This window comes from Meles meles, chromosome 7 (assembly GCF_922984935.1).
Source record: "Meles meles chromosome 7, mMelMel3.1 paternal haplotype, whole genome shotgun sequence".
Lineage (NCBI taxonomy): Eukaryota > Metazoa > Chordata > Mammalia > Carnivora > Mustelidae > Meles > Meles meles.
The window spans coordinates 21283681-21296008 of record NC_060072.1 but is presented as its reverse complement, the minus strand read 5'-3'; the positions used below and the strand labels follow the sequence as shown (position 1 = coordinate 21296008).

General features: G+C 35.1%; 1 protein-coding gene across 4 annotated transcripts in view; it reads right to left on the bottom strand.

Moving 5' to 3' along the window:
- UHRF1BP1L (UHRF1 binding protein 1 like) overlaps nt 1-12328 on the bottom strand; it is a 99610-nt gene that overhangs the window by 23866 nt on the left and 63416 nt on the right. For all 4 annotated transcript variants that reach the window (XR_006819603.1, XM_046011443.1, XM_046011442.1 and 1 more), the window contains 5 exons: nt 9185-9378; nt 6050-7545; nt 5702-5877; nt 1314-1453; nt 476-626 (listed from right to left, as the gene is read on the bottom strand). Coding sequence is in view for 3 of the 4 variants with exons in the window: in XM_046011443.1 (XP_045867399.1) it covers nt 476-626; nt 1314-1453; nt 5702-5877; nt 6050-7545; nt 9185-9378 (2157 nt within the window). In the remaining variant the exon portion in view is untranslated. The remainder of the gene's footprint in view (nt 1-475; nt 627-1313; nt 1454-5701; nt 5878-6049; nt 7546-9184; nt 9379-12328) is intronic.

The window sequence follows — 12328 nt, the reverse complement described above, 5'->3', positions numbered from 1 at the left end:
TTCCTTTCTGTCCAAGTGAATGTGCTGATCTTGGAACGAAGGATCATAAAAACATGATACATGATTTTTCCAAACACCAAGTATCATGCTAGATTCAGGAAATGTTTGCTTATAAGCAAGATAATGGAATATAAAAACTGACATTTATTCCAACATAGAACTAAGTTTGACATTCTAGGATTATCTTATTCTTTTCATATAGAAAAGAGCTCAGTTTTCTTAAACCTATTATATAAAAGAATGAGAAGACCAAAAAAGATGACACTTAACCAAACAAAAAGAAGTTAGAGAATACATCTTCAACACGTATTTCTAATAACAATCATAATACTTTATGAAAATAATCTAAAAGAAATCTCTTACATGATTATAAACAAATATAATTTTCCTTGAATTCATTTATACCAAAGATAAAACTGCTAAGGAAACATATATATAAAAAACAAAAGAAGTTTAAATCATATTGAAGTCTTACCTACAGGACGATTACACAGGTAATGCCGAAGACTGATATTGCCTAACTGATCTGGTGTCACTTGGTCCACTTGAAGACAGATTTCCATATCTTCCCCTCGGATGTCAATTTCCCCATTAACACCAGTAATTTTAAACACCACAACTGACATCTAATAATGATTGCATAAATAATATTAGCATACCAAGCAATTCAAACAAAATTTAAGAAATGACAAAGGAAACTACTATAGCCTCTAAAAACAAAATTGTGACCTAATATAACAGAAAATGTAGCTGACCAAGAAAACATGGTTATACATTATAGTGACAAATTTCAGCTTCCTTTCTTCCTATTCAGTCAAGAGAGAATTTTTTAGGTCACAAAGACTAATTATATGACATTTCTGTATGAAATTACTTTCATTGAAGGCTGAACATGTTTTCTAAGTCATCTGTAAGAACATTTCACTAGGTGGGAAGGGCTTAAACCAGTAACATACTTCTTTTGTAGAAAGTTCCTCATAAGGACTAACTACTATCAACCATCAAACTTGTTTTCCAAAATGTATTTAAATGGAACAATAATAAAGGTCAAAAAATAAAAGATGGAAAAAGACAGAACTTCCCTCCTCAGTGCAAGAAAACAGATTTAGAGAAGTGAAATTCAGAGAAAAACAATTCAATAAGGAAGGAAGGAAGCAGTCTCACGAGTGGAAAGAGCAAAGTGAATTACTACTACCAGGGCAATTCACTTTATATATTAATGTCTTGAAATGTGCCCATATTAAATACAAAATAAAGGTAAATCAGCCTTGTGGCTGGCATTTCTCTTCACAAAATCCCTCTGAAATGATTACCAGGTCTTGATTTTCTTGAGCACCCTCTGAATTTGTACTGATGGCATCTGGAGAGGTTTCACCAAAATTCTTTAGATTTGTACTAGCAGTTGCACTCTCTGCAAGGCTCTGGTAATTTGTAGTCACGTTCTTCTTAATACCTAAAGTAATAAAGAAATAAACTAACAAATTAAAATCAGTTTTACACATGAGCCAATGATGTTACATTTATCTAATCAATACGCAGCATCCCTTCAACTCTTTCTCAAGCAAAGGCTTATTTAAAAGATAATAGGCGGGGCGCCTGGGTGGCTCAGTGGGTTAAGCCTTTGTCTACAGCTCAGGTCCTGATCTCAGGATCCTGGGATTGAGCCCCACGTCAGGCTCTCTGCTCAGCAGGGAGCCTGCTTCTCCCTCTCTCTCTGCCTGTTGGGCTCCTTGCTCCTCCCTGCTTGTGTTCACTCTCTGGCAAATAGATAAAATAAAATCTTAAAAAAAAAAAAGATGATAGGCAAAGAAAAATTAAACTCTGATTAGCTTAAGACAATAAAATGTTAGAGATACTAAAGCCCTAGACTTAGTATGAAAAGAAATCTAAAACGCTAACCACTGCTTCCTCATTGCTGGCAGAGTGCTAGAGTAGCAGGTTCCTAGTCAGCCAGCTTTTGCCTCCGTAGGCCATTCTACTTTGAACAGTCCCAGTTTAACCACTTCATTTCCCCTTTCAATAGCCTACAATAACTTCTAATTATCATCTACATGAAGTTAATGCCACTACTACCAATGTGATCATCCTCCATTCTTACCTACCTGCCTTAATTTCTCAGTGTGCTGTATCTCATTATTTCTCAAACTCTGTGGTCAAAGACAATCTTAAAAAAATTCTGTGCCCATCACAGACCAATACTTAAAAAAAAAAAAAAAACATAAAAATGAATTACTACAAAAAGTGCACTGGAAAAGTGCAAGTCTTAGCAAAATAAGCCAATCAGAAAAAGACAACTATCATATGATCTCCCTGATAGGAGGAAGTCGAAATGCAATGTGGGGGGTTTGGAGGGTAGGAAAAGAATAATGAAACAAGATGGGATCGGGAGGGAGACAAACCATAAGAGACTCTTTAATCTCACAAAACAAAATGAGGGTGGCCAGGGGGAGGGCGGGTAGGGAGAGGGTGGTGGGGTTATGGATATTGGGGAGGGTATGTGCTATGGTGAGTGCTGTAAAGTGTGTAAACCTGGTGATTCACAGACCTGTACCCCTGGGGCTAATAATACACTATATGTTTATAAAAAAATAAAAAAAAATTATTAAAATAAAAAAAGATAAAAGAAAAGTGCAAGTCATGAGACAGCCTCAGTTTTTAAATTATTATCTAGTTAACCCTTCAACAGTGTGAAGGCTAGGGGTGCTGACCTCCCATGCAGTCAAAAATCCACATATAATTTCTAAAAAAAAAAAAAAAAACAAAACCACATATAATTTCTGACTCTCCAAAAACTTAATTACTAATAGCCTACTACTGACTGAAATCTTAATTATAAATGTATTATAAATTATAAACAGCCAATTAACCTATTTCACATGTTATATATACTATATACTGTATTCTTACAATTTAAAAAAGCTAGAGAAAAGAAACATTATTTTAAAAATCACAAGGAAAAAACATTTATAGAACTGTGCTGAATTTATTGAAAAAAAAATCCACTTATAAGTAGATCTGCGCAGTTCAAACACATGTTGTTCAAGGGTCAACTGCATTTATGACTACACATTCAGCTTCTAACTCAGTGCCTGGAAACACAGTTGGTGCTCAATAAATCATCTACTGAAAGAAAACAATGTTTAAAACCAGGGAAAATGCATATAAATACAATTCCCATTTCACAGAGGGCTCTTAGAGGGTAAGAAGGCTTCCCTGATGAAACACTATATAAACTAAAGGGAAAAAGAGCATTCTAGGCACAGGTACAAACATCCTGAGGTAGAAAAAAGTTTGTCTTAGTGAAGAAACTGTGAAGAGTGAATTTAAAGGAGTAAAGTGTACTACAGTACACCTGAAGTATAACAAATACACGGGTGAACAGCAGAACCAGTTAAGCTGGAGCCGTATCACACAGAGCATTGTGAGTAATGATAATGTTTTTAAAATTAATGCCTTATAGCAGTGAGAGAAGTTATCAGAATTAAAATGGGGATGAAAGTGATAGTATTTACATTTCTGTTTGTTTGTTTGTCTGAAGTAAGCCCTACACCCAACATGGGGCTTGAACTCATGACCCTGAGATCCACAGTCACGTGGATTAGACTATGTTAGCCAGGCACCGTGATAATTACATTCTTAAGAGTTTGTGACTATAGAACAAAGAATGAATTATAAATTGACAAGAACATAAATGGGAAGAGAGTTAAGAGCCTGTGGTGGGAAGGCAGTCCCACTACATGTTTGTTCATAAATATGTATATATATTAAAAAACATGTATACACATACATATTCACACACATATGTTTGTGTGTACATATATAACATATAAATCTGTATATAAAAACACATAGAAAACCGTCTGGAAATACATATACAAAAAGTTGATGACAGTTATTTCTAGAGTGGGGAACAGTATCAAGGGCAGAGTAAGGGTGGTATTAAAATGACACTTTCAATTTTTATTCCAGATATTTTCATAGTAACTGATTTCTTTATAATGAAAAAGTATTCACATATTTTTTCATATATTTCTTATAGAATTAAAACAAAAGAACACAAAAAACCAAGAGTCTTTTCCTAATGTAAATCAATTCCTCTGACATAAAGAAAATCATCAGAGATCAGGGAAATTATTAAAAGCTCATGGTTCAGGGGTACCACAGTGGCTCAGGTGGTTAGATGCCCGACTCTTCATTTTGGCTGGGGTCATGATCTCAGGGTCATGAGATCGAGCCTGTCTGGAGCCCCACACTGGGCTGCATGCTGGGGCTACAACCTGCTTGGGATTCTCTGTTTCTGCCTCTCCTTTTCCTTTTGCCCCTCCTACTGCTCATGTGTACTCTCTCTCAATAAATAAATAAATAAAATCTTTAAAAAAGAAGTCATGGTACATTTTCATGCCAATTTAATATAGACTTTAAAAATATTTTCAAAGGAGTTTAAATGGTATTAGAAAATGATGAAAAGTGATAACAAGCAGGTTAAAAAATCATATATATATATAGCATGACACCAAATATACGTATATGAATATATACACAGAGGCATAGAATAAATGATGGTATCTCCAATTGCGGGAACTTTGGGTTATTTTATTTTCCAAATTGTAGCTGTCTGTGAGTGGTAGTCCCTTTTATTATTTAATTTTTAGAAATAATAAGGAAATCACTGATGCTTTCTGAGAACAGTTAGGGATATTTTCTATAGGAATACTCTTTTTAAAATATATTTTGATTATAAAGCAGAAATCTGCTAAGGTAGGATTTTAAACCATAAAGGGGACTGGGGAACTAGGCGACTGAGCTATCTGTGAATCTAGAATAGAGTTCTATGACCCATGTCAGTACCTCTTCTACATATGGTAATCATTTCCAAAGTCTGGGGATTTAGTATAACATACTGATTGGTTGAAAGCTTAGGCTCTTAGGTCCATCTAGCTGATTTCAAAAACTGCCCCTATTTCTTCCTGACTGTATACTAATTTCTGTAAGTTTCAGTTTGTGAACCTATGAGCCTTTTCTTACCCTAAGCTGTTTTCAACATCTTCAATAACAGGCTTACTATCCTTCATTCACAAAGTAATTTGTATTTACCTATGGTCTCTTCTACTTCAGTATCTAGTAATTAATCTCTAGCTGTGGCCTATCCTTTCATTCTTGTTCACAAAGGCCCCAGTGTCTTAGTGATGGGAATGCATTTAATACTTTCTCAGTCATTCCTAGTGGTCTTTACTGGGGCATTAGTTGCCTCTGAGTAAAATGGGGGAATCATGTTCCATCATTAATAATCATGTACGTGACAGAATACTTGTTATGGAGATGAGCAGATCCAGTCCAGAAAAATTCCAGTCACAGGACCAACATAATTGAGAATTCATCAAGCAAATTAAGCCCATCTGACCAAAACTTCACATAAAGGAGTCTCTATGACAAGAGGCTAATAGCATTCACGTGGTTTGCTTTATGCTCTAAATAAATATATATACAAATAACTGCTGGATGTGGCCATAAAAAAGAAGCAACAGAACAACCATTAGAAAGATAGGTACAATACTCTTTGTAGTATATAGGTATGTATATGTATAAATAAAAAAAGTTTTTTGGGGGCTATAATTTATTACTGGATAGAACTAAAAATACTTAAACATCACTTCTAAGATTTGTATATTTATTATGAATTCTAAAACTTGTATTGCTTTACCTTTTTCCAAAAATATATGAGTATCACTCCCATCACTTTCCAACAACTGTTCTTCCAATATCATACTGTCAAGTGAAATGGTATCTAATGAAGTCTGTGAGGAGCTTCTCTTCATGTTCTTATAAGAAACACAGAGTGGAGCCACGCTGGGTGGGATACGGTCCTTAGGCTTTCCACTGTTAACAAAATTATTAGAAAAACATCACATAAAACCTATTTTTTAGGTGTTAACTCTAGCAATGCCTTATTTTATCATGAGGTTTTCTATCCAAAAACAAAATATGCCTCCCACCACACACACATGCATAGAAAACCAAAACCCCCCAAATTCCAATAGTATGTTGTTACCTTAAAGATGACTGAGATGTAAATGTTCTAACAGTGGGTGCTTCTTCTTGATTGATTTCAAGGTTCTCAGAGAGTGAAGCTGTTTCTGGAAGCAAATCTTCCGCTTTAAAGACTGACTGTATGGTTTCATGTCCTCCACTACTTAAACTGTTTGAAAGTATGTTTTGATTACCATCATTATCAAAGGAGAGCAAATTTGAATCTTCTCTGTGGCTTAAGACACCATTTGAACCTGCATAAGAGGAATCCTTTCTGTCACTTGTTTCTGATCCAATTTCTCCTGATCCACTTTTACAGATAATTCCACTACTTTCATCTTCACTTATCTTCCCTAAATTTTTATCTGATAAACAATCTGGAAAAGAAATACCTTTTTGCAGATTTGTATCACTAGCTGATTTAAAAAGCAAAGGATCCTTCAAAGGCACATGGCTCAGGTCAACACTCATAGATCTGTTGTCCGACATGTGATTAACAGTTACACTTCTAATTTGATTTACACTACTAACTTGTTTCCTTTTTGAAGACAAAAGTTCTCCATTTTCTGTAGGCAAATAGTCAGGAACGGTTGGGCTCACACTTTCAGCAACAGGAGACTTGAGAGTATTTCCTTGATCCACAGGATGTAGCAAAAGAGCCACTTCGGCACTTTTAAGTAAAATTCCAATACAAATGGATGCCTGACTAGCAGGAGTACCCGTCACAGCTTCTACATCTTTCCTTAAGTTCTCCAAAAACAGAATAAGGGACTCATGGAGGAAAAGCAAGAGCAGATACTGGTAGTGATTGATCTGCATACTGACATGTCTATGAATGTGAACCAGGACGTGAACATCTGCATCTGACGATGAAGAGGTAAATCTTAAAAATGTATCAGAAGGTTTCTGACTACCATTTGTCAAGGGCTCGGATTCTGTACTGTAATACTCTTTCAAGAGCTTTTTTCGCTTCAGTCGGCCAGTCAGATCACTAGATTCACTTTGTGATGTATTTAGAGATACCTGATTACATGACTGTAGCTCTTTTTGTGACATTGCATACCTTGTTGGTTGGCAAATCCAGATGGAAAGAGGGAAAGAGTCTACAAAATTTATTGGTCGCCCTTTCCCACTCTTTGTCCCTTCATAATCAATCCAAAATTGAGAAAAGTACACAGCCCAAACATCTGTCGCAGCAGAAGTTTTAAGAGTGTGTTTATTCAACTTGGGAGTAATATTTCCTTTATAAACTTCATGCATTTTAGTATCTTGTTCATGGGCATGTCTCTGGAAGATGGGGTGCAAAAGATTAAAATTGTCATCAGACTTGGGGAAGCTGGTATTTGCTTTACTGAAAAAATCACAATCTTTAAAGTCTTGAAACAAAGCTTCTAGATCGGAATGTCGACAATTTGGACAATGCCTTGTATTTGTGGCAATCATTTCAGAACTCTGAATAGAAACTGCATGTGGTTGATCTTGATGACATTCAGATTTCATTTCAGAAGGAATGACAAACTATAAGAGAAAAAACATTACTCTAACTTACAAATCCATATATATGCCTTGAAGATAAAATAATCGCAAACATAATTTAGCTCAGGACTTCTTTTGGGTGTTTCCCCTCAAAATACTACTTTTCTCCAGACATAAAATATTAACTCTCTCCCACCAAGTATTTTTATTAAAGCAAGTAAAAGGGACTTAACTGATTAACCACTAAGAAAAAAAAAAACTTTTAAAAAACCCATAAATAATGAATAGTGAACATAACATACATGCATATTTGCATACAATATATCACAAAACCAAACAAAATTTTTTGTTGTTAAAACAAAAAAATGAAACTAAATTAAAAAAGTATTACTAAAAGCTTACTATACCCTAAGTATATAAGAGCTAAGTTTGGAAAAAGGAACTTTTTCTTAGGTTATTTTAAATTCAAGAGATTTGGAGGATGACTGGATGGGTAAATAGAATGACTGGATAGCTGTCATTAGAATGATCTTTTGGGGGATAAAACTATTAAGAAAATAAACTTAAAAGGATAGGCCAAACTATTGCTAAAGTAATTTTTCAGAAATAATTAACCTCAGTCCTCAAAATATTCACATCAAAGTGTTCAAAGGGACTGGTTTTACAACTGTGCAAACTGAGAAAGTGTAAAGATCATTACATAACTGTCTTAGAGTATAACTGTAAATGTTAAAAAATGTTTTTTATATTGAATAGAGTAAGAGCTTTGAAAAGATCTTTAAAACATTTCTGTGATATATGAGTTTTATTCATAACCTCATTTTAAGTAGAAAATTAAAGCTATAGAAGTATACCTTTAAGGGAAGAAATTAAAGGTATAGAAATATAGAGTACGAGCAACACAACTAGAAACTGAAATTTTTCATCCATGTCCAAGTCTTAGCCTATTTACTACACTATACTACTAGCTGTTTTATTTAAAAAAAAAACTTCCCTCCTGTAGAGTTGAGAGATATCCATGGAAATCAGATTATCAACTACTTGGCTGTAATACAAAGCAACTTTCTATTATCTTTGGATATCAGTAACAGAATAACTGTGAAAAAATTAAACACAGATCTAACTTACTAGTTTCATTATATTAATTACCACTTTTGAAAGAAAAATTTTATCCAGTCTGGTAAGAAGTAGGGGAAAAAAAAAATCACTGATTTAAATTTTATTTCTGCTTACCTCCAAATGGATGAGCAGTGACAAAATAAAATAAAAGAAGATAGAGAAAGAAGGGGGAAACCAGTCTCTTAAAGCTTTTTTAAATGAAAATCAAAATTAAAACTGAAATTTCAAAATCAAAATTAAGATTACAATAAAGTCGATTTATATTTGAGCACCCATCTTAAATCCTGGAAATTCTAAAGCTATTAACTTCTCTAAAAACAAAGTTTTGTGGGGTGCCTGGGTGGTACAGTCCGTTAAGCATCCAACTCTTTGTTTCAATTCAGGTCCTAACCTCAGGGTCGTAAGCTCAAGACCCACACTGGGCTCTGCACCCAGTGCAAAGTCAGCTTGAGACTCTCTCTGCCACTGCCCTCACCTCTCTCTCAAGTAAATAAATAAATATTTAATAAAAAAAAGAAAAGAAAAATGGTTTCGTTGTTACAGCCACTTGGTTATATGGTACCTTTAGCATTAAGCCATCAACTCGAATATCAACATGCTCATCAGATTTTGAACTGTCATTCAACTTGTATACAGCCATAAATTGATTAAGACTCTGTTTTAAATCCAACAGAAACTGATTTAACCACAGAATACTTCTTTCATCCACAGTAAACTGTAGTGCATTCAGTTGGCTATAAAGGTTGGCAGATGGAACTGTGGAGAAAAAAAATTTTTTTAAATTTTTACTGAACAGGTAGTCTAAATCTTCCCTGAGAGAAAACATTTTTAACAACATTTATTCTTTTTAAATTAAGATAATAAAGTTTTGACAGTTTATTAAAAAAAAAACTAAAGTGGCAAGTGGATGATAGGAAACATTTTTAGATAGATAAAACAAGATTTTTCTATGTTTCATTAACTGAAAATATATTACTTAAACTATCTGTATGAATACGAAGTACTGTTTAGATCTCTTTTCCTAATGCTATAGTCACCAAGAAGCAAACTTCAAAAAAACCTTACCTTCTTGATGAAGTATCACATCAAAGTTACCTTAATCAGATAGTTCTGTAAGGACTTTTACTATATGCATACAATCCAAACCCTCTAAAATAAGAGAACCAATGACTAATACCTTATGAAAGTGGTAAACAAGGCAGATCTCCTTGAGAGGCCATGTACTTTCATTCTCTACTTAATCCTAACCCTAGAACAGTGCTTGGTGCAAAGTAAAAACTCAAGTGGCTAGTAAATAATAAAATGAATATACTCTTTTTCACAGTCCCCCCCCCCCCCAAATATTAGAATGCTCAGGGGTTGGATAAATGTATTAGTGTTAATTTATATTAAATAAATATTCACAATTATAGTATACATCACTTCCTGAAATCCTTTTTTATATCCTAAAAACCACTATTATTTTCAGGGCATCTTTATATTTTAGAGCATTTCTTATTTATAAAAAATCTTTTATTCTAAACATTCAGACCTACTTACATTTAGTAAAGTAAATAGCATGCATATCTAGAACTTTTTGACAACAATAATTTGGGAAAATAAACCCACAGTATAGGATATTACTAAAGAGACAACATTATAATTATGTCCTGAATAGGACATTTTTGGCATGGCATTCCATTCATTCATTTATTCATTCATTCCTTCATTTTCTTTCAACAAAGATTCATTGAACACTAACTACATTTTGTGTATGGTGCTAAAGTAACTAAAAGCCTGTAGGTTTTTATTCAAGACAGACACGGAGGCAGAAAAATTGCAATTCAAGTCCAACAGATACAGCCACTTGGGATGTGGAGGTGATTATATTTGAAAATAGAAAGGCAGCGGCATGCTAAGGAGATCACATTGCACTCTAGAAGGTAGGAAGAAGACCTCTCAAGTATAGACTGAAAGATGACATCTACAGAGAGGACTCGGGAGTAAATGTAGTCCCCAAGGCTACAGTAAAAAAGGAAAGAAGAACCCAGGCTCTGCAGATCTGCGACAGAGAAAGAAATCTGGTGTACTAAGCAGTAGAAAAATCCACACAGTATCTAACAGGGGACTAGTGAAATAGGCTATTACACAGTTATTAGAAGTATGTAAAACAAACCTGTAGAAACCTGGAATATGCTCATATCAAGGGAAAGGACAGGATAAAAATAAAACATATAAAAGAAACACATATATTAAGAACAGGACTAGGAACACGATACTTATCATTATGGTCTGAACTGTGTCCCCTCAAAAATTATATGCTAATAAAGTTCTAACTCAGGGTATCTCAGAATATGACTATATTTGGAGACAGAACTTTTAAAGAGGCAATCATAGTAAAAATGAGTTCACATGGGTGGGCCCTAGTCCAGTATGATCAGCATCATTAGGAAACACACTAAAGAAAGACCATGTGAAAAGACAGAATTCTATAAGCCAAGAAGAGGTCTTTGAAGAAATGACCTTGCTGACACTTGATCTAGAACTGCTAGCCTCAAGAATTATGAGAAAATACATTTCTTTTGTTTAAATCACCCATCTGGGGCACCTGGGTAGCTCAGTGGGTTAGGCCTTTGCCTTTGGCTCGGGTCATGTTCTCAGGATCCTGGGATTGAGCCTCAATATGTGCTCTCTGCTCAGCAGGGAGCCTGTTTCCCTTCTTTCTCTGCCTGCTTCTCTGCCTGCTTCTGATCTCTCTCTGTCAAATAAATAATAAAATAAAGTCTTAAAAAAAAAAAAATCATCCAACCTATGGTACTTTGTTATGACAGCCCTAACAATTCATACACTCATGTTTTAGCAGAAGTCATCTCTAAATTGTAGCCTTGGGAGCAATTTTTTATTTTTGGCATTAAAAAAATATATTACATTTACAATATTTAAGAAGTGATATATTTTTGGGGTGCCTGGGTGGCTCATTGGGTTAAAGCCTCTGCCTTCGGCTCAGGTCACAATCTCAGGGTCCTGGGATGGAGCCCCGCATCGGGCTCTCTGCTCAGCAGGGAGCCTGCTTCTCCCTCTCTCTGTCTGCCTCTGCCTACTTGTAATTTCTGCCTGTCAAATAAATAAATAAAATCTTTTAAAAAAAAAGGTGATATATATATATTTTTAAAGATTTTATTTATTTATTTGACAGATAGAGATCACCAGTAGGGAGACAGGCAGGCAGACAGAGAGAGAGGAAGGGAAGAAGTCTCTCTGCTGAGCAGAGAGCCCAATGCGGGGCTCGATCCCAGGACCCTGGGATCATGACCTGAGCGAAAGGCAGAGGCTTTAACCCACTGAGCCACCCAGGCGCCCCAAGGTGATATATTTTTAAAGTTGGGTAGCTCAACAAAGAGATGAAATATCAGGGCTGAAAATGGATCTTTGTACATGAGGAATGAACATACTCTATTTTTGTGTATGCTTGAATCTTTTGAATAATGAACAGTTAAGTTAAACACAGTTAAACATAACCTAGCAAATCCACTCTTAAGAATCTATGGGACGGGGCGCCTGGATGGTTCAGTGGGTTGAGCCCCTGCCTTCGGCACAGGTCATGATCTCGGAGTGCTGGGATTGAGTCCCACATCAGGCTCTCTGCTCAGCAGGGAGCCTGCTTTTCTCTCTCTCTCTCTTTCTGCCTACTTGTGATCTTTCTCTCTGTCAAATAAATAAATAAAAT